The sequence below is a fragment of the Melospiza melodia genome, chromosome Z, assembly GCF_035770615.1.
Source record: "Melospiza melodia melodia isolate bMelMel2 chromosome Z, bMelMel2.pri, whole genome shotgun sequence".
Lineage (NCBI taxonomy): Eukaryota > Metazoa > Chordata > Aves > Passeriformes > Passerellidae > Melospiza > Melospiza melodia.
Genome location: NC_086226.1, coordinates 79,132,317 through 79,155,294, shown reverse-complemented (window position 1 = coordinate 79,155,294; position 22,978 = coordinate 79,132,317). Strand labels below are relative to the sequence as shown.

The 22,978-nt window shown below is 39.2% G+C and overlaps 1 protein-coding gene across 3 annotated transcripts in view; it reads left to right on the top strand.

Annotated features, from left to right (window-relative positions):
- FBN2 (fibrillin 2) overlaps positions 1–21,798 on the top strand; it is a 124,484-nt gene extending 102,686 nt beyond the window's left edge. The window contains exons 47-65 of one of the 3 annotated variants that reach the window (XM_063180437.1): positions 508–633; positions 935–1,054; positions 4,220–4,345; positions 4,922–5,074; positions 5,384–5,449; positions 5,699–5,824; positions 5,914–6,033; positions 6,598–6,720; positions 7,124–7,255; positions 8,779–8,904; positions 11,269–11,475; positions 12,159–12,284; positions 12,903–13,025; positions 13,171–13,287; positions 13,925–14,053; positions 16,085–16,204; positions 17,633–17,864; positions 18,468–18,624; positions 19,880–21,798. In XM_063180437.1, the coding sequence (XP_063036507.1) occupies positions 508–633; positions 935–1,054; positions 4,220–4,345; positions 4,922–5,074; positions 5,384–5,449; positions 5,699–5,824; positions 5,914–6,033; positions 6,598–6,720; positions 7,124–7,255; positions 8,779–8,904; positions 11,269–11,475; positions 12,159–12,284; positions 12,903–13,025; positions 13,171–13,287; positions 13,925–14,053; positions 16,085–16,204; positions 17,633–17,864; positions 18,468–18,624; positions 19,880–20,245 (2,795 nt within the window). In that variant the 3' untranslated portion in view covers positions 20,246–21,798. Of the gene's footprint in view, positions 1–507; positions 634–934; positions 1,055–4,219; positions 4,346–4,921; positions 5,075–5,383; positions 5,450–5,698; positions 5,825–5,913; positions 6,034–6,597; positions 6,721–7,123; positions 7,256–8,778; positions 8,905–11,268; positions 11,476–12,158; positions 12,285–12,902; positions 13,026–13,170; positions 13,288–13,924; positions 14,054–16,084; positions 16,205–17,632; positions 17,865–18,467; positions 18,651–19,864 lie in introns of all 3 variants that reach the window. The other 2 variants (XM_063180436.1, XM_063180438.1) reach the window with 2 other exon arrangements.
- The last annotated feature ends 1,180 nt before the right edge of the window (positions 21,799–22,978 follow it).

The window sequence follows — 22,978 nt, the reverse complement described above, 5'->3', positions numbered from 1 at the left end:
CAAAATAACAAGAATTTGAAAACATCATTTCCAGAACTGCTACTAAGGAGAAAATCCTCCTGTGGAAAGCAAATTACACAGTGCAAAACCTGAGATTGGCAGGGACAGGTTTTTAGGAGGAAACTCAAGTGCATATGCTTCCAGATAAAATCTAGAACACCCCATGTAACATATTCTCCTCTGTTGGTAGACTTGGTGTCATGCAGTCCCTTACTAGTAATTGAATATCTCCAGATGCAGTAACTGAGGCAATGCTAGAAGCCTGGAAATTGTAATACTCTATAAAAAATTGTGGTTTAATTAGAATGTGCATCTTAATGCTCAAGTGAGAGTTACTTTCCTCTGGCTGTCAGCTGATTTCTTGTTGCTACAAAATGCATCTTTTCCACAGAAAAACTAAGCATTGAAACTTGAATGTGTTCATAGTGTACTCTATGTAGTATGCTGGGACTCAACTCTCTCTTCTTGGGTTCAGTTTTGAAATTTATAATTATTTTTTTTTATCAGATATTGATGAGTGCAGTTCCTTTGGTCAGGTGTGCAGAAATGGGCGGTGTTTCAATGAAATTGGGTCTTTCAAGTGTTTGTGTAACGAAGGATATGAGCTTACTCTGGATGGCAAGAATTGTGTTGGTAAGTATGAAACCACATGGTGTTCAAGTACTGCTGAGCTGAAATAAACTGAAATAGGCTGAAATTAGCTGAAATAGCTACCATGTGGAGGGAAGCAACACAGTCTGAATAGTTAAATATCAAAAGAGAATGATGGTAACTGAAATGCAAACACATTTTTTTTTAATAGTTGTTGATCTTCAAGCAGTTAATTGCCTTGGAAAAAGAAAATTAGTACAGAACCCTTCAGTGTTTTTCATGCTTTGTTATCATAAGAATTACAAGATTCTAAACCTTTCTTGATTTCCTCCATTCCTCAAAGATACCAACGAGTGTGTGGCACTGCCTGGCTCATGCTCTCCTGGTACCTGCCAGAATTTGGAAGGCTCGTTCAGGTGCATCTGTCCACCAGGATACGAAGTAAAAAGTGAAAGTTGTATTGGTAAGGCAAGTTGTAACTGTTGCTCCTGAACAATTTAAGAATTTATATGTGTTTCTAATTGGGTGGAAAGCAGTTGTACGCCCTAATGGTTGTTAATGTTTCCTGACTTAAGCTGACAGGGAATAGGTATGAAAAGTCTTCAGGAAGAGATTTTAAAAAGGAAGGCAGAAGAATATTTTGTACTGTGTAGTACTCTATTTTGAACATTGGTGTCTTCATTAATGCAAAGAAAAATACTTTTAAAAAAAGAAGTGTTTTATCTTTCAGTGACTTTTGAAAAAATATAATTCATATAACAGGTGTTCTCATGGTATTTATGTAATTTTTACAGAAGGTAATTATTGGTAATCAATGCATGAACAAAAATTTGGTTTCAGAGGGAAATGATGTTTAAAAATCTTGATAAAATTTATGGTGCTTATAAGAACAAGCAGTTAAGTCAGTTTCTTCTAGCAACAGTTTCCTGATTTTAATGTTATTATTTATATAATGTCTCTGAATTGCTGAGATTCCTAAGAGGAGAAAGAGGATACAGCAGACCAGTCATCAATTTTTATGTTCTAGCTTGTTCATACAGGTCTCACTTATAGCCTTGAATGCTGTTCAGGAGCTGAATGTCACACACTGAACTAAGATTTGCTGTGGCAGAGAGCAAGAAATAAATCCAAATTACAAATCGCTTTTCCAACAGAGCAAAGCAGGGGATCCTGTGAATTTATTGGGCATTTAAGATTTTTCTTACTGCCACCTAATCTGTGTGGCTGCAGAAACAGGAACCATTTTGAACTTTCTGTCTTGAACAACAGGATTTATTTTTCTAAGCCCCAGAGTTCTCTCAGCCACTTGTATCATGCCACCAATATTCAGTTTGCTTGCCAACTTCATGATTTCTTTTGGCAGCTGCTGGCTCCATATTAGCAGTTATGTTTGAGATGAATTCAAATCACCTGCAGTTCTAAAGTCATGAACGTAAAATAAAGGAAGCTTTTGGTTTTCAAGGAATGTTACTGTTTATGGCCACTTTAGTACCTTCTCAGAATCTATGTTTTTGAGAGCATCAGTGACTGCCAGACAGATTTTTGCCCGAACTGAATGAAAGGGGCTTGCTTGCATTCTTTTGTCATTCTGCCACGTGTCCAGAAAATCTGAAGCGAGATCTCCTAGGAAATGTCCAGATTATCACATGTGATTGCACTAAAACTTAGATTAATATTTTGACAGCCCTTGCAGCAGATGTTCCCCATTACTCTCCTCTGATGTTGTATGCAAACAGCTTCATGAGAATCCATCACTGTCTGTGATGTGAAGGTTGGCAGTGGCTGATTGCTTTGTGAGCTCAGGGTGATTGTATGCAGAAAAACAGAAACTGGGGCCACAGAAAAATTCTTAGCTTTCACCTACCCATGTGATAAATTCCCTTCCATTGTACAGGAATAAAAGGGAAAGGACTTGTTCAGTTCCACAGTCTGGCTAGCCACCTCTCCATCACGGCCACAGAAAGAGCCTCAGCACCAAACCATTCATTGCAGTCATAATGAGCACTTCAAAAGAGCAACTTTCCTGTGCAGCTGAATTGCTGAGCTTTGTATCTTAACAGCTATCACTGGAAATTATTTACCATTGGGAAACGATGGGAAATTATTTACCATTTTCTCTGAAATAAGCTGACTTAGAATGCTTCACACAGAAAGTAGCCTGGGAAGCTACTGCAGAGTTCAGCCAGATGCCAGATTGTGCTGCAGTGGTTTGTCCATGTGCTGTACCTAAAAGCAATTTCTGAAAGTGGGAGTCGAGGTAGTATTTCTCAGAAATTACATCACAGACTCTACTCCACCTGACTTCTTCCTTCACTGCACTTACATTTTCCAAATAATGAAGATTGTATTTCCATTATTTTCTAACCTGCTGAAAACAGGGTGGTTTTCTAAAATTCAGAACAGCAGAGAATTCAGTAAGTATGGGCAAAAATGGCACTACAAGTCTGAGTATTCAGCATCCATGGAGCTAATTTTCATGGAGAGAGCCTTGTTCCTGCCCATGCTTTGGTCAAGCTCAGTGTGGCTTTTGTTGTAGAACGCTCATATAGCCACAGGCTTCTGTGATGGTTCTTCCAATATTCCTTAGTGAAAGACTCAAATAGCATTGTACTTTGAAGATTATTAAAATACATCTCACAATTTATCAGATTATAATTACCTTTAAAAATTACATTAGCAAGGCATTTCATATATTATTTTAGTATTTGCAGAATAGGATAAGTCAAAATATAGTTTTCAATAATAGATATGAAAAATTAAGTGTCTCTTAATATATTATTTTCCTGTTTTGCCTGTGAGGGATTTACACCTGATGCTGTTGGAGCTGCACAATTTTACAGGCACTTAGAGATTTACTAAATACTTAGAGATTTACTAAATACTAATACTTTGGCTTATGCCTTTAATAATTATTTAATATAGTATTTCATTATATACTGCTATTAAAAATAAACCTTAACTGTCTTCTTACAGTAATGGTAATAGATGATAGATTATGTAATAGAACAGGAATACATTTTAAATAACGCAATGAAAGTGGCAGTTAAAGACTGCCAAATATAAATCTGGGCATGTAAATACAAGTAAAGGTGTCACTCTACTAATAAGTAGCTGTAGTTTCAGTCCTCGAATCGGACAGTATATGACAAAAGTATACCTTTAATTAAAAAGAACTCCCAATGTACAGATTTTAAAAAATAATCTTTGGATGTTTTATGGATACATTTTTGTTCACATGAAAATAGTGTTCCTATGGGAAATATAATCTGAAGGCATTTGTGTCATGTTTCTGTTTTGAGTATAATGAAGAGCAGAGAGTGGTGTTTGGAAAAGAAGGTGCATGCCAGTGAAAAACTCTTAATTTGAAGGAGTCAGTGAAACCTACAGTCTTTAATATTTTAATTAATTAATTAATTTTGAGTCTAATGAAGAGCAGAGAATGGTGTTTGGAAAAGAAGGTGCATGCCAGTGAGAAAATCTGATTTGAAGGAATCAGTGAAACCTACAGATTTAACTCTTGGTCGGTTTATTGGAAACTTGCTTTAGTTAATCAATCAATCAATAAACAAACAATCTTCCTTGACCACAGCAAGTGAGATTGTGGTGAGGTTTCTCTGTTGCTTTACAGATATTAATGAGTGTAATGAGGATCCCAACATCTGCCTCTTCGGGTCCTGCACCAACACCCCGGGAGGTTTCCAGTGCATCTGTCCCACAGGTTTTGTCCTGTCCGATAATGGGAGGAGGTGCTTTGGTGAGTTCATGGACAAGGAATGCAATAACTCAGTCTAAAAGATAACAGATACTCTGTGGAAACCCCTCCCACTTTATATCTTTATGAGGATTGCTAACTGAATTTTTAAAAGTATGAAAAATACAGGTCTTATGTTATTTCTCTCAGGGCAGATGGTCGTCTGTTGTGCTGTTGTGAGGGTCCCCAGGACGAGGTGAGGGATGAGAATTGACTCCAGGTTCTCAGAAGGCTGATTTATTATATAATAATATTATATTAAAAGAAAATTATATACTAAAACTACACTAAAGAAAGAGAAAGGAGACATCAGAAGGCTAAAACAAGAATGATAATAAAACCCTGTGAGAGTCAGAGGTCCAACACAGTTGGCTGGGATTGGCCATTATTTAAAAACAATTTACATGCTGGATAAACAGTTCTCCAAATCCTATTCCTCTCAGGGAGAAGCTGAAGCTTCCCAGCTTCCCAGGAGAAGAAATCCTGGTGAAGGAATTTTTCAGAAAATATCACAGTGACAGTCATCATCTGATTTGGGAGAAGGTTCTATCTCTGCCTAACTGTATTTTCTTCTCCTAGATACTCGTCAGAGCTTCTGTTTCACCAACTTTGAGAATGGGAAGTGCTCAGTGCCAAAGGCTTTCAACACCACAAAGGCCAAGTGTTGCTGCAGTAAAATGCCAGGAGAAGGATGGGGTGATCCTTGTGAGCTCTGTCCAAAGGAAGAGGAAGGTGCACATTTAGAGTTTAAAATTTGTTGCTGGGGGAAAAGGAGGAGCACATTCGTGCTGTACTTTTCTTTCATTGGAAGGAGAGATCTTTCTGGCATTTGTTCTCAGTGGATTTTTCTAGAATGATTTTTCAGTTATTCAGCAAAAGGAGTAAAATTAAATGGAAGAAACGACAGATGAAGAAAAATACTTATTTCTTGGGTTTGCACTGTAAAGACCTGAACTTTGGTCCTTTTTGGATGACTTTAACCATTTGTCATGATTCTGTCTCTCACTTGCTCTGTTTTTTAAAGAAAATGTATCTCTGCAGTTGCTTTTCAGGACCTGTGCCCATATGGTCATGGAACTATTCCTGGAATTGATGATACACGTGAAGGTAGCTGTTCTTCTAAATATAAAAAGTAATATTAATACTTAAAGCTACACTTGGATATTGTAGCATGTGACAGTTTACTCTTCACAGCTCCTGGTGACAAGAGGCTGACCTGTAAAATATGTTAAAAGAACGCTTCTGGAAGTGCATGCCTGAAGACAAACATAACAGGGTGCTGAGGTTTTTTAAATGCTTTTTTTGAGACTTGAAATGCATCAGCTGAGTGGCTGTTAATATCTTCCTGCTTTTTAGATGTCAATGAATGTCTTGAAAGCCCAGGGATTTGCTCCAATGGTCACTGCATCAATACTGATGGATCGTTCCGCTGCGAGTGCCCCATGGGGTACAACTTGGATTTCACAGGAGTGCATTGCATAGGTGGGTGCAGTTACAGGAATTGGAGCTCTTGAATTTAAAGCACAACTTGTCCCCGTTCTCTTCACTCTGCATTTGTTCATTATGAGCAGATACAGATGAATGTTCCATTGGCAACCCCTGTGGAAACGGAACATGCTCCAACGTGGTTGGCAGCTTTGAGTGCAGCTGTCACGAAGGATTTGAGCCAGGCCCAATGATGAATTGTGAAGGTAACCTATCCTCTTCTTTTTTTTTTCCCTTTGGCTTTTGTCCAGCTTTTGTCAGCATTCAAATTACTTCATTAGCCATGCTTTTCATGCTGTAATAACTCAGAGGGTAAAAAAGTTTCTATGCTTTGAGATATGTCATTGGGAAAGAAATCTGAATTGCTTTAAGCAGAGCTTTGAGTTTATCTCAGGACTTCCCACACTCAATGGGAATGCCCCATGTGGGGCATTCTCAAAAATCTTATATTTTATGAATCATAATTAGTTTGCTTTCTGAAGCTGACATTTCTCACCACACAAAAGTACATTAAATATGAGCATATAATAAAAATCTGAAATAGGCCTGCCCTAACTTGCCATACTAAGCTCAAGTAGTTCTATATATATACTATGCCATTATTCTTGAGCAGAGCATTGTTGAGTTTTCTGTAGTTACTCAAAAGCTAATGGTTTGAAATGCCTTTCAGATAATTTTAGCTGACAAGAGAAACATAGGTGTAATAAAACCTTCTTGGTGATTATTCTGAAACATGGTGGAGAATGCCTGTTGTGTTTCTCTCTGCTCAGATATCAATGAGTGTGCTCAGAACCCTCTGCTGTGTGCTTTTCGTTGTATCAACACTTACGGTTTCTATGAGTGCACCTGCCCAGTGGGATATGAGCTGAGGGAAGACCAAAAGATGTGCAAAGGTAATGACTGATGTATAAACTTCTCCCCACCTTCCATCACCAGCACGTAATCCAAATATTTCTGTGCATCTTGCATTCATCCCCTACAGTGGAATGTAGCCAGCAGCCCAGCAGGTGTTGATTTGCTCTTTCAGAGCTCACAAAAAAAGCAGTATTTAGTGTTTTTGTCAGCAGGTATAACCCTTGATGGGGAGTGCAAAGCCAAGAGTGTCACAGTGGTGAATTTCATCTTTGACATGACAAGGTGATACAGCTCACGAGGATCAAGATAACTCCATATAATCATACATTTTGGACTTTTGCTTCAGTGCTTTTTCTTAGGGAAGCCTGTATGTCCTTTCTCTTAAAGGAGCTGAAGCGACTGGAAGAAAGTTCAAACACAAAATTTGTATTTTTTTCCCAGATCTAGATGAGTGTGCTGAAGGTCTCCATGACTGTGAATCAAGAGGCATGATTTGCAAAAATCTGATTGGTACCTTTGTGTGCATTTGTCCTCCTGGGATGACCCAGAGACCTGATGGAGAAGGATGCACAGGTAAAGCTTAGAAGGGGAAGGAGGCATCTAATGGAATGTACAAAAGCAAAACTAAATTAAAAATCTTTTATATAGGTATATATATACATACACACACATATATATATATACACATTTATATATAAATTTATATAATTTTTTCTGATTTTAGGCACATAATTTTTTTCTGATTTTTTATATATATACATATACATATATATATATATATTCTGATTTTATATATATAAAATCAGAAAATAAAATTTCGTGAAGGACATTTAAGATATCTAATGATGCCAAGCATCTTAAACTTTTAATTTTGTTTCAGTGTGAGTTCTAACTGACTAATAAGAACAAAAACTTCATTACTGTAAAGCTAAATCCAGACGGTTTTTAGTTAGTTGTTACATCTAAAAAATTAATTTGTCAAAAAAAAATGAGACCTTGGTTTATGGGTAGGAGGCAAGATTTTCATAAATAAAAAGCAACATTTCCTTTAGTGTTAGTATAAATAATGTGTCACTTCTTTAAACAAGACTCATAGGATTCTGAAACCACCTATAAATGCCATAAAGGATGAAAGATATGGAAACTTTCAAACTTTTGAACTAGTTCAAAACAATTCCACATCCTGGAAGTAAACAAACACTTCTTCTCTATCATTTACTCAATTAGTTGAGTGGGAGACAGTACCTATATTTTAGCAAATTGTACTTTCTTCTGGTATATAGAGGAAAAAAACAGGGCCATTGCAAAATTCTCTGGGCAAAAAAAAAAATAAATACCCATCTTAGTGAATGTTTTTAATAGAAGTATTTTATAAAAATGTACTTTCAGCAAGAGAATCACTATTCTCTTTTAGACAGCTTTATGATTTTTTTTTATTTTACAGAAAATAGTCTTTATTAACATTTCTTTTGGCATATAATTCTGCCTTTAAAGAACCTGATATTTTCCTGAGATTTATTGTAAGCATCTAAAAAATTGGTGTAATTGCTTACAGTATGTGTGCCATTAACTATGGAAGAAAATACATGAAGACTATAAACTTTCAGGAAAATATCATGTGGACTCAATAATGACTTATTGGGGGAGAGATCAAATGTATTCAGAGACTTGATAATGAGAGAGTGAAGATTTGTCACTCAAATCATGCATGTGTTCCAATTTTATTTAAATTTTACTTACCAGCTAAATGTTGTGACTGCAACTTGCTCTGCTGCGTTTTCTGCTTCTTGTTACAAGCTGTGAAGCATTAAAGCTTTTGTCCTGTGATGAAGTACAGAAGGAATGGAATAGGATAATGCTCCTTTGAAAGCCGTTTCCAGGCTTAATCGGTTGATTTTTCCACTTCTGGAAAATATTTTTCAAATGCTACATGGAATAGTTAATGTATTCTAGAAATTCTGATTTATTTTCTTGTAATGAATTGCTGTGGTAGTTGTCAATGTAATTATATTTTATTTTTGTTCTTACTGTTTTCTGTTACTATTATAATTTTATTGATGTTATTATATTTTTTAATGAAATTTTAAATTATAAAGATGAAAACGAGTGCCGCTCCAAGCCAGGTGTCTGTGAAAATGGGCGTTGTGTGAATATTGTTGGCAGCTACAGATGTGAATGCAACGAAGGATTCCTGTCCAGCCCCTCAGGCATTGAGTGCCTAGGTAAATGTGTCTCTTGTACACATTTCATCTCACATTACAGTGTAAATGTAGGGAGAAAATTACGCTTCTGAAAACTTATCAGCTCTCATATCTTCAGAAATTAAATAATTACACTTCTTAGTTAAATAATTATACAGTATTAAATAATATTATTAAATATTATTAGATACTTTTAGGAATTAATAGCTTGTAGCAATCAGGCCACACATAGAAGCATCTTAATTCTGTAGGACATAAATGTAGGCAAAATACAGGCATTTTTAAAGAGGAGAATTAAGTCACCTTTAGATAATTCAGAAATGGATGCAGAGTAAAGTTTAGCGTTTGCTTATTCAGAATGTGATTCTAAGCACCATGTGGCAGCTAGGCATCTGAATTTCTACACTTTTAATTCAGACATAAAATACTGTGATTTTACCAGAAAATCGCAAGATTTTTTTTTTGAGGCAGGCCTACAAGATAAATGCTCCTGAAGGGTTTTTGTTCATCAACCTGTATTTTCTTTTTAATACATCCATATTTATCATTTGCACCACAAAATTCGTCATTCCCCTTTTTTTTGGAGTCAAACAGAACTGCAAAAATTTACTTCTTTTTTACCAGTATTCAGGGTGTGTTTATTTATTTATGTATTCTTGCATGAAAAAAACATAATTATCTTATGCCATTACTGTAAAACCAGCTCCCTCTAAATTGTCATGAGCGGTGTGCTGACTTCATGGCTAAACAATAACATTGAAGTGCAGAGTATTTCCTGAGGATTAGAACCAGATGGGAAGAGAAAACTGCAGTCTGTTAACCCCAGCCAGTCATTAATGCCAAGGAAATACCCTGTTTGGAGGTCATTATTGCTTTATATATTTAATATGTAATTTTCCTATTATTTTCTGCCTTGGGAAGGTTTGCTTTTTGCTGCTTTTCTTTTTGGGTTTCCTGGGTTAGAAATTACAATGAAAAATGGATCTGGCAGAAACACAGAATTTCTTCTGAATTATAGCACGAGCATTAAGTCACAGATTACATTTTTATAAATACATTGTGGAAACCTTTACATTCCACTCACCTTAAAGTTCATTTCCCATCTCAAACTGGGGACAAAGTGTTTATGTGTTCTTTGGGTCATAATGTCCCTAAAGACCTGCACAGTGTCCTGTCTGGGAGAACAGAAATTTGCAGAGTCTTGCAAATTACTACAGCAAATATTGTCTTTTCACAGAACTGACACTTTCAGTGAGAACAGCTTTGTTTGATGTAAAAAGTTAAGTTAGCAGGTGGACAAATCAAGTCTTTCATAAAGCCAGAGTTTGCTTTTTGCCTAGTTCATGTAAGACATGTACAGATTCTTTAAATCTGTAAAAGACAAGGTCAGCTGAGTATTGATACATTTACACATTTTGAGGGATCACTATGGGCTTTGAGAGGAAAAAAAAGAAAATCTTCCATATGAAAAAACATAAGGATTCTCGGATCAGTAACTGACGGTGTCTCCATTTTAATCAAGAAAAGAGACAGATGACATAAAAGAGAGAAGAAATTTTATTTTCTATATAGAAGATAAAATCTCTGCAAGATTTGGAGTTTCTAGTAGCACTGGAAACTGGGATTTCTTTTCTCCTCAGCTGCCTGTTTGAAGGTAACCTGTAGGAGCCCCATGACTTTAAAACTTTGCTCCCCTTTCATTATTGATAGGCATTAACCGAAAAGATTAAATATTAAAATAGACTTAGACAAAACCATACCAACAGGCCATACAATTCTATTTTTTTTCCCCAACAAAATTCTAGGAGTACTACTGAAAAAGTAATGAATTGCATATACACTTTTAAGTTATAAGGATTTTTTATTTAAACCACAGCAGGATAATTACAGATGATCAAACATGTTATTTTGGCCAGTTAAACAAACAAACAAAACAAACTTCTAACCTCACTCCAAATAAATCATTGAAATGCAAACACAACACAGGCAGCTGAAGTGGAAGCTCAGTTTTACCCTCAGACTTCATCTTATTCTACCAAGAGCACAGCTTTCCTAGAAGCAAAACTTAAAAAATAAGAAGCAAAACTTAAAAAACAGCAAAACCCTTCATCAGCATTTTTCTTGTTCTACTACCAAGCATTTATCTTGTTTTACCACTAAGAGCACAACTTTCCTAGAGGCAAAACTCTTACCCAGCTCATGCAGACACTGAACATTAGGGGTGTCTTGGATATATTTGGAATGGCCAAATCAAGATGGACCTGATGGTAGCTAATCACCTTCTGCTGTTTGCCTATGGTGACAGAGAGCTGGAATAATACGGCCGATGCTTAACGGAGCAGATCTTTCCTTCCCTACTGCAGCCTGTGTCCTTCTCCCTCTCAGATAACCGGCGGGGGTTTTGCTTTGCTGAGGTCCTGCAGACCATGTGCCAGATGGCTTCCAGCAGCCAGAGCCTTGTCACCAGGTCCGAGTGCTGCTGCGACGGCGGCCGCGGCTGGGGGAACCAGTGCCGGCTCTGCCCCCTGCCCGGAACCACCCAGTACAAGAAACTCTGCCCGCACGGGCCAGGCTACGCCACAGATGGAAGAGGTATTTGCAGGGATGAAAAGAGGAGGAAAAGGGGAAAAGCATGTGCTCGCATGCCTAAGGAAAATGCAAGAATTCTCTTTGAAGTTCCTTCGGAGGATTTCCTGTTAAACAACAGAGTTTGATTTTTCAAATAGTGCCGAGAGAGCAGAAATTAAAAACATATTTGGCAGTAGCTGCAAGCAGATCAACTGGGTGCAATTTTCAGAATTAGGATCTGGTTGGAAGTACCAATCAGTAACTAAAAGCTAGAAATTATCCCAAAGCTTTTGTATTGCTGAAAACTTAGACACATGGCAAAGGCAGCAACCATCTCATTTAACAATGATCTCATAATGCTTTGCAGGTACTAATTCCACACAGAAAGAGGCAAATGTGTATTTTTTCATGCTGGTGATAATTTTTGACATGGAAGTAGTCAAAAGAAAATTCTCTTGTATGGGCTATTATTTGGAGTTGGCAAAACTGGAATCTTAGTACACAGTGAAACAGCAGGAAGGTGTTGGGACAAAGAACAGAAATGAGATTTGAAACATGTTTGGCTTTGGAGTAAGATCCGTTTTTAAAGAGGGAGAAGGGAGAAAGTTCCTGTCAGAAGCATGATGATGAGGAACTGCAAAAATGGAAAAGAAGAAAAAAGTAGAATTGGAAACTGAGACATGACATATTTAATAATTTCTATACAGATATTGATGAGTGTAAGGTCCTGCCAAACCTGTGCAAGAATGGGCAGTGCATTAACACCATGGGCTCCTTCCGGTGCTTTTGCAAAGCTGGCTATACCACTGACATAACTGGCACATCTTGTAATGGTAAGATTCATTAATTAATCATCAGTTGAAGTAATCATCAGTTTTGATTTGTTTTAATTGTTACACAGTGACATACCAACCTTTGTAAACACTTGTTGCAAACCATTTTTTTGGTCTCTTTTATCTCACGTCCTTTATTTCTTTCCCTAATACACATTTCTGGTTTTGTGTTTCATTTGGGGAAATGGAGGAACAAGCTCTGCTGGCAGAATTCCTGCAGTAGAATGATCACTGAAGTTGTTTAAAGCTCTGCAACCACTTGAAGTGGCAAACCAGCTCATTACTTCATTTCTACATTTGTCCCACTTTTTTGTTGGTTTGCCGGTACAAGTATACCATAGTATACCAAAAAGGAAATATTTGTTGCTTAGATGCAAATACCAATGCCACTCTCCCTCTAGTGTATTACTCCTTCAAGACAGTTTGTTGTGGTAGTAGCAGCCCCACGTAAATTCCACAGCAACACATTCACAGAGAAGGGACTAGGAACCCTGAACAAATGTAAATGGGGGGCTTTCTTCTTTGAGCATTTTTCTCTAAAAGCTTGTGCTGTGTAGCAAACATCTTTCTGTCAGAGAGATGAGGACAAAAGATAACCTCATATTTTCCTCTCGTTAGATCTTGATGAGTGCTCCCAGTCCCCCAGACCATGCAATTTTATCTGCAAAAATTCAGAAGGGAGCTATCAGTGCTCGTGCCCCAGGGGCTATGTCCTTCAGGAAGATGCAAAGACATGTAAAGGTAAGAAGGTTATACACAGTGCCTTTTGATTTGGTTACAACTTAACTTAGAAGGAATTGGTTTTGAAGTGCAGTATTTTTATCAGATTTGATTAAATGTGCCTCTTTGTTGACTTTTTTAAGACAACAGCATCTCTTACTTTCAGATCTTGATGAATGTCAAACCAAACAACACAATTGTCAGTTTCTCTGTGTCAACACCCTTGGAGGCTTCACATGCAAATGTCCACCTGGTTTTACACAACATCACACAGCTTGCATTGGTAAGAAAAACACCGGTTTTCTGTCGTAAGCTTTTTTGTAAGAACAACATTCTCAACTGTCTCTTGTGCTCTTTATGCAGAGCAGTAGTGTCAAGAGGGCAGAAAACAGATTTTGAAAAGCAGCAATTATAGCTAAAGAGAAAATGAGTCTATCCAGTCTGTCCACTGTTTCTGTTTTCTTGGTTAGTAAAGAGTTGTACATATTTAATACATCTTATCATGTTCTAAGTATAACCACATGGAGACAAAAGGGTGAATTATTAAAATCTCATTTAAAATGTAGTTAACCAAAACCAGACTGCATTTTCTTTTTTTAGTTGATACAGATGTCTTCAGATCTTAAGCATATGTATAAATCTTGCCAACTGAAACTGTTTTAGTTCAGCTAACACAAAAGGGCAGCATTTTTCCAATATCAGCAATCACATTCCACACTCATATCACAACTACCACTAGCACTTCCAATTTATTAATTACTCATAGGTCTGCATGAGTCTCCAGTTCATCTGGCATTTAAAAATGAAAAGGTACAAAATAAAATGCTGCACCTTTGTGGATTTTATTTTTATCTTACATGAACATGTCCAACATCATGCCACAAGGTAAACCGATCTTATGTCTCCTCTGTATTTTGAAGATAACAATGAATGTGGTTCTCATCCATCACTGTGTGGATCAAAAGGAATTTGCCAAAACACTCCTGGAAGTTTTACCTGTGAATGTCAAAGGGGATTTTCTCTGGATTCTACTGGATTAAACTGTGAAGGTAACTAGGAACAGTCAGATTTTTTTATGGTGTGGATCCTTACTTCAATTTCTAGTGAACCATTTGATGTTAAAGACAGAGAAAACAGAGCACCAGCCAAAGTAAAAGTAATTACAAAAAGAAATTGGAAAGTATTAGACTGATGGTAAGTATAACAAAAGCAAATGCAAGAATGTACTGCCTCGAGTAATTTTTACAGAAATTAGGATAAAAAGGTGACTGTTTAATTGAACTCTTAAACAGTTGCTTTCAGCTTCACATAGGTTTATGCATCTAAAAGTGTAGTAGTTGTGGGGCTTTTTTACGTTTATGTCTTCATATGTCTAAAGAGAATCTCTTTACAATTTTCATTTTGGCTAATTCTAATTAGATTAGATTCTAAATTCTGTACTGAATTCTCCTACCACAAAGTTACATACTGAGAAGGCCAATTATTACAGTTAAAATGCAGGTTATATTGATGAGCTTTATCTCTCTCTGTTGGCCCAAGGGGAAGCCTCAGTCAGGAAATCTCTATTTGAGAGCTCCAGACTTCTCAGTGGGCCTCAGGTATTGAGCAAAGAGGAAAATAAAAGGCAATACAGGGCCACCTGGCTCCTGAGAATTAAAAATGCAAGAGCCTGCATGAAGAAATTTATGGTCTCTCAAAATACCAACAACTCTGATGGAGCATTTAAAACAGGAATTGATATTTAGAGCCTGTTTCTAGAACAGCAGTGCAGAATATATGCAGCTATAAGTTTTACTAAGATTTATCTCCTGTCAGTTTACTTTGTTCTCATAAAGTGCAAATGTCCTGGTGTCCTGTAAAACAAAGATTTTTTTTTTCTACTTGACTTGCATACCTTAAAATTAGGTTGCTTACAGTCTACTTTTTTCCTATGGCAGATACAATGTAAGATGTCTGACTTTTTAGAATTTGGAGGGTGGGATGGTTGTGGCTGACACCTTTTATTTAACACTTGTCTCAGAGACTTTTTATGTGGCTTTTTATTTTCAATTGCAAAGACATCAAAATTTGACATTGAAACACTAAAATATATCTCAGGAAATGGAAAGCTTATCCCTAAGTGATTGGTTTAAAACTGAAATTAAAAAACCTCTCAAATTCTAAGCATTATGCTAAAGCAGCAACATGGGATTGTTGGGAGTAGTGTTTATTCTCCAAAATTGAGTACCAAAAAGGCTCAAGAACTAAAATCAGATTATTGATGGAAAGAACTGGACATTAGTCGACTTCCAGGCTTTCCAAAAGAAAAACTTTCATGGTCCATCTATCTTACCTCAGTGCTCCTCAGTCATAAATTATAGAACCACAAAATGGCTGGAATTGGAAGGGAGCCCAAAGCCCATCCAGAGTCACCCTGCCATGGCAGGGACACCTCCCACTGTCCCAGTGTCCAGCCTGGCCTCGGGCAGTGCCGGGGATGCAGGGGCAGCCCCAGCTGCTCTGGGCACCCTGTGCCAGGGCCTGCCCACCCTGCCAGGGCACAATTCCTCATTGCCAAGATCCCGGCCGGCCCTGCCCTCCGGCACCGGGAGCCATTCCCCGGCCGCCGTCCCCGCGGCCCTCGGCAATTGTCCGTGTCCATCTTTGCCGCGGCCCCTCCGGGCCCCGCGAGGCCGCCCCGAGCTCGGGCCGAAGCTTCTGGTGCCCGGGTGAGCGATGGCAGCCGTGGCGGCCTTTGCTGCCGGCAGAGCTGCTCCATCCCCGTGCCCGTGCCGGAGCCTCCTCTGGCCCGGCTGCGGCAGCTGCGGCTCCTTGCTGGGCCGGCCCGGGGCTGGGGCAGCTCTGCAGGTGGGCTCTGCCTGAGGGGCAGAGGGGCAGAATGGCCCCGGCCCTGCTGCCCCCGCTGGGCTGGGCCGGCCACGGGGCTCGGGGCTCTGGGCTCTGGGCTCTGGGCTCTGGGCCGGGCACGGGGCTTTGGGCTGCCAGACCACATGGCTGGGTCCTAACAAACTTCTGATCCAGGAGTGTTTGGCAGAGGGAGTAATCCTGTGTCATGCTCTGCTTCCCTCCTGAACACACAGATGTGGATGAATGCGATGGAAACCACAGGTGCCAGCATGGCTGTGAGAACATCCTGGGTGGATACAGATGTGGGTGCCCACAAGGATTTATCCAGCACTACCAGTGGAATCAGTGTGTTGGTAAGGAAACAAACAGCACAGAATTTAAACAGCAAATGTGTCATAGTGTTTTATTTGTTTGTTTGTTTGTTTGTTTGTTTACTTATTGGGACAACACCAGGCAAGGGCAAGAATGAGCAGAACTAGGAGTGTTCAACAAAAATCTTTTTATCTGTCTCCCACTCTTTCAATACACGTACTATTCCCAATCTAAATCAATGACAGGTAGCAAGAAAATGCACTCAACCTTTTGAACCTCCCTGTGAAAATTAGCTTTCCTAGAAAGGTCTAAATTCTGACCTGTTTCTTCTGTGAAAAATCCCCATTATTAAATGTACATTGAATTCCTAAAAGTATCAATGTAAATACCTCTGCTGAGGCAAAAAAGCATTGAAAAACCATACGTCTCATTAAAAAAATTTAAAAATCCACAAAAAAGCATAAAAAACCATAAGCAATTTAAGAATGCTGCAGAATAGCATCTAAAGCGAATGGTGAGAAAAATAGACCAACAAAACCATTAAGGATTTCCTTCTTCCAAAACAGAGTCTTAAGGGCAGCATTAGTTCTTTGTGCAGGGAATGGGACAAACTAGGAAGCTCATTCAATCCATCACTTGCACTGAGCTATATCATATACAAAACAAAATGTGGGATTTTTCTATTAATAGAAACCAATTTACAGAGAAACAATGTCATCCCATGCTGTTCACAAAGACCAATACAAAATATTTACCTTTTCAGATTTTCTGTCATGGTATCATAATCAGAGCATGACTGTGAGCACTGCCATACATTTCATTTATGTTGATTTTACTGTACTGATTCTATACATAAAAATTATTCTACCCATTTTAACATTAACTAGCACACCAGCCAGTTTCTCTGAAATCCCAATGACCATGATCACTCTTGACTTAATACTGCTCTTCAGCAAAGAGGGCAAAGGACTGGGGCAAGAGTGACAGACCCCACAATGAACAGCTCCCACAAAACCCTAGCTTAAGTTTCTGTAAATCATAGTCCTCAAAGGAATCTCCCTCCAAGTGACTGCAGGCAAGAATGGCAAAGCATTCACTAGCGGCCTTGGTGAGGAAAACTGAGCTGAGGAAAACTTTGTGAGGAAAACCTACAGGTTTTAGAGAAATACCTCGGTGAGAGAAATAAAATAACTGTGATTCCAGCTCCCAGAACAACTTTCCATACCACAACATTCCTTTTTTTTTTCAAGTCACGCTAACTGGAGATGTCATCTTCACTATATTTTAACATCTTTAAGTGAAGATGATACTCCTTTTGTCTTTCAGAAACCAATTGTCCACGGGATGGTGAGGCCAGGGATGCAGGAGAGCCCTGGGACTTGCAGATGTTCTGGTTTCTTAGTTGCATTCATGCTGACCTGTTGTCTCTCAGACTAGAAAACACCAACATTTTTGTGTTTGCTTGCCAGATGAAAACGAATGCTCCAATCCTCACATGTGTGGCTCTGCTTCTTGCTACAACACCCTGGGGAGTTACAGGTGTGTGTGCCCATCGGGGTTCTCCTATGACCAGTTCTCCCATGCCTGCCATGATGTGAATGAGTGCTCCTCTGCCAAGAACCCCTGCAATTATGGCTGCTCCAACACCGAGGGTGGTTATCTCTGTGGATGCCCGCCTGGCTATTACAGAGTTGGACAAGGGTGAGTTTCTCCACAAAGCTTTTCACCAAAGACACATTGAGAAGGTGCACATGTGCAAATTAGGGACAAGCTGCTAAGTCCTTTCTAGTTTCAGGCTAAATATTCAGAAACTAGAAAAAAAAATTGACATATCTGTACATGCAACACGACATTAATTTTACATGTAGCATATAAATAATGTTAAACAAGTTCTGCTTTCTCCCCCAGTATCAGCACATGAACTCCTTCACAGACCTTCTGAGTGGGGATTGATGATGCATAAGGATAGGTACTATGTGTACTGAGATAATTAAGGGGTTTAAGTATCACTGATCAATCCAGAACATTAAACACAAATTAACATTGTTCTGGTACAGGGCAGGCTGGCTTTGTTTGGTTTCTCTGTAAATGAAAATTAGATCAGGCTAAAAGCCTTCAGCCGGCGTTTGCATTTCCCTCTGTAAACCACTCTAGTGTGAGGGAAATTATTGTACAGGCCTCCTGCTGGGGAAAGGGCAAGGAAGGGGATGCAGACACTGTGGCACAGATTACACACACTCCATTAAGCAGGGACAGCTCATAAAACTGCAAGGAGTGACTAAAACACACATTTTCATTCCACAGACACTGTGTCTCAGGGATGGGATTTAACAAAGGCCAGTACCTGCCACTGGATGGAGATGCTGATGGAGAGAATGCTTTGTCCCCTGAAGTGTGTTATGAGTGCAAAATCAATGGCTACTCCAAAAAAGACAGCAGGAGGAAGAGAAGTGCTAACACTGTATGTACCAGGATAAAAAAAACACTGTAATGTTTCTCGAGGTATTTTCAGAGATATGACACTAGTAGTAAATAGGAGAAATCTTTTAAACAGGTCACCTTCAAAAATCTCTTTTCTCCCCCTGCCTCACCTAGGTCCTGCTGGCAGTAATAATTTGACAATAAGACACACATCAAGAACTGTGAAAGGATGAAGTTTTTGAAGCTTGCAAAGATTCCTTTGTAGTGCGAGATGCGATATAGTTCCTCAGAGTACATTCAGGGGAATAATTCTCCTTTAATTACAGAGACCTGGGGAATTTGACATGTCTACGACATGTTCTGCTGCCAGGAGGAGGTTGGACACATTTATAGTCTGGGGCAGCTAAACAGATATTGCAAAAGATCATTTTAGTCTTGGTGTCTGTTCACAGTTGCTCATAGAGGTGGGGGATTAGACCTGGCTGATTAAGTCAAATGTTCACAGAATTGATGAAGTTTTTAGAGAATTACATGTTTAATTTTTTTCGTGCTGCATTTTGTGGGCTTATAAAGGTAAGTTACAGGAAATCCTATCTAGTTTGTAATTGTTACATCTTGTAATTACAATTTTTAAATAACAATAACCTTCTCAGTTTCTAGAACTCTCTAGGCAGTAAAAGTGACAACCATAAATTATGCAAAAAAAGAAACATTTTTTAGTCACTATCATCATCTATGGGGTTCAAGTATTTAAAGCACTGCATTGCTTGGTCCTGTCCTAAAATTTTCGTTATTTTCACTATGCTTTTTTAGTTGCTTTACATAGTGTTACAGTATGGAATTTTCAGCGAATGTGTCAGGGAATTTCCATGCAGTGTTGTGAAATGCATTTCTCTGTTGTTTCTGTTGGTCATAAGAACATTACATTGTGTGCAAACACAGTAAACACAGGTTTCTCCTTTGGTGGTACATCCTCCCCTCTTCCTTTCCAGGCTGCAGTGCAATCTGAGAAATCCTCATCTTGCCTCGGCCTTGCAAATTAAATCTGACTTTTGCTGATACTCTGATAGATTTTGGGTGATCTCAAACACTTGCTCATAACACTCCTTTACATGGCCTCTTTACAAGCATGATGTTAAACAGGTTCTCAAAATCATCTGAAATCAGAGCCTTCAGAGGCTCTGCAAGGCCTGCTTGAGGCCTTTAGGCTTTACAGGCCATGTCGCAAAGAATGGAGGCAGGAGCTGTTTAATTATCCTGACATTTCCTGCTCTAAACAGTCTTCCCTCCTACAGCAGGGGCAGGTGAGCTGGGGCAGCCTGGGCACGGAGAGTCCCCTGAAGGTGTGGGTGGCCATGTCCAGGCTGGGCAGCCGGGAGCCCATCCTGGAGCTGCTGCCGGCCCTCAGGCGCCGCGCGCGCTACGCCATCGCGCACGGCAACGGGCGCGGAACCTTCCGGATGCTCCTGAGGGACGGCGCCAGCCGCCTGCATGCCGTCAGGAGCAGGGCAGCACCCGGGCTGCACGCCCTGGACATCACCAGCGTGGCCCTGCCTGAGGAGAAGGAGATGGAGCAGCTGGAGAGCGGCCATGAGGACGGCGGCCTGCGAGGGGAGAAGGGAGAGGCCCTCAGGCTGAGGCTGTGGGTGCGCCTCTATTAGCCGTGGTGCTGTTCTTCAGGCACTTCTTTTTGTGTCTACACACCCCAGAACATATTTCAAAGCAAATCTGCTTTGGAAAAATGTATTTTGGGGGAGGAAGGCAGAGGGGAAGAGCCCTTTCTTTCCATCCTGCCAAGACTGCAGAACCACCCTTTCAGGGGGGCGACTTAAAACTCTGCCACTGCCAAAACTTCTATTTACAAGGGCAAATCATGGTTACTGTATCTTTTATATAACCTCAATTTAAAGTATGTTTAAAAAGCTAAAGTTCAAGAAGTCATCCCATGGCACTAAATGGCACAAATACGTGAGCTAATTTTTTTTTTTAGCTGTTACCAGTCTGTAACACTTTGGGTATTTTGCTATAATTCCTAATGAAAAAAAAATTATAGAAGTTTATTTATTTTTAATGCAGTAATATATGGAGAAAATAGCAAATTATGTAAACCGAAAGGGAAACTTGCTTGTTTTTCTGTAGTTTTATAAATTTGAGGTATAACATTTTAGAGGTACTTTTGTAATCAAGGAAAAAAGAAGTAGATTCAAAAGTGTTTTCTTTTCTACTTGGACCAGCATCAAAATAGTAGATAAGTAATTCTGAAATATATCAGAGCTGAAAGATCAGTGTAGTAGGATATCCTGAAGTGGGAGATTGTAAACTGTTCACGTAGTAGGATACACTAAAGTTCTCTTGCAAATGAGAACTAGGAAAAAAAAGGGGGAAAAAAGTCATAGAAGACGCGTATCACAATATCAGTCTGTGCAGAGATCGTATTTCACAGCAGCTCAATGGGTTTGTGTTCTGTATCACCCGCAAATGGTGGAGGAGGCACAAGCCCTGTAGCAAAATACCTGGACTGTTTTTTAATCCCCTTGAAGCTGCAGAACCAAACTGTGCTGCCCTTCCCTCAGTGACCTCATGAGCCAAGACAGGCAGCCACTCCTCATGCTCTCAGAAAGGGTGCTCCACAAACTGGCATTAATTCCCACAGGCAGCTGAAGAAAATGTGTCTCAGAAGAGAATGCTTCACCCTGTTTGGTGCTGGCTCGAAACCAGGCTGCATTTCCTGAGCCCTGAGTGCTGTGTCAGGACTGCCACACCTGCAAACTCAGTTATTGCAGAGCAGGTGAGGAAAGTTATGTATTTGAAGTTTCATTTGTTAGAGATCTCATTAATGCTGTAGTTATACACGCCTCATTTTATCATAGCTTGTTCTGTAAGAAAGATGATGGTACAATGACTTGAGTTTTAGTTTAGTGATTTTTTTTTTTCTTTTCACATTTTGTACTGTATTGTGTTAATTGTGTGTCTCAGTGGTGCTTTCTGTGGCAGCTGGTGCCTGTCACTGGCCATGCAACAGAATCTCACGTGTGAAAATAGCCAAAGCACATCCAGGATTGTTGCAGTTGCATGTAGGTGCTGACCAAAGACTTTATGCTAAGTTAAACTCAGTGATTTTTCTTCTCTTTTGTTGAGTTTGGGGATTTTGAAAAGAGATGTTTTAAGAAAAAAAGCTTTCTCTTGAATATTTGTATCAGTAAGACAACACTTTTCTTGCAATAAAGCTTATTTTGGATTTTTTTTTTTTGGTCCTTTTTTCTATTCAGAGTCAAGCTGGTGATTGATTTAAAGCAATAGCCAATACTAGGGTCTGGAATCACATTTATTTGACATTGCTTTCAGATATGGTTGCGCAAGTTTCAAAGGATTCAGAGCTGTTTCTGGGTGAAGTAACTGACATTACAGAAATAAAGAGACCTCTAGGGGTCTGATAAATACATACAGCACTGGATTAAAGGCTGAGCAACTGCAATAGGTGGTTTAGAAAAAGGCTTCTCTTGTTCCAAAATGGGAGTTTTCCAGGAAACCCTGCGGGAAAAGCCATCAGAGTTGCACACAGCAGAGCATTTTGTCGTTTTTTGTCAGACTCTGAGGAGAGAAAGTAACAGCAACACTCACCCATGACTTCTCTGAGGCTACAAGTTCTGGAGGATTTTCTTGTAGCTTTTTTTTTTTCAAAAGAAACCATCATCAGATCATTTCACCTGCATTAACTAATCACACAGTAAGTACAAGGTACAAAAAAAAAAAAAAAGTGTTACCTCTTTTCTAGAAAGGCAGCATTAGCACCAGAATTGACAAATTCCACAAGAGTAAGTCACTCCAGCTTCAAATCCAGATGAAAAAATAACTACAACTAAAAGAAAAAAATAATCCCAAGGAAGAAGTCCAAAACCTCTTTGCCATCCAGCCTGTCACAGTATATATTTCTATACCCTTTTTTCAAAATTCTACCTTTTTGCAGCTTCTAATCTTTTGAAGAGAAATCTGACTGGACATGCACAGCCATGGTGTCCCAGGAAGCTACAGAGCCCCCTCATCTTTTCTTTAAAAGTAAAATGAAAATGTTGCTATTTAAGAGAGCCTCCAGTATCTCATGGCAACTGCAACCAAGATTTTAGGGACTCTGGGTGAGACCTAAGGCAGACCTAAGACCCGTTTGTAAGACCTTGGCCTAGGCAGCAGGGACTTTAATTATAATTGTCCAGACTGTGTAGTACAGACACAGGTTTGATTAAACTCAATACAGCCAAAATCTCACTGCCCCGGCTCTGCTTCTTGATTCTTACCACGTGTAACAAACTAAGATTACACACCTAAACCAAACTGAAGCTGCAGAACAGCCGTGCCTTAAATCCAAGAAGAGGGCTGGGTTTATGAACTCCACTCTG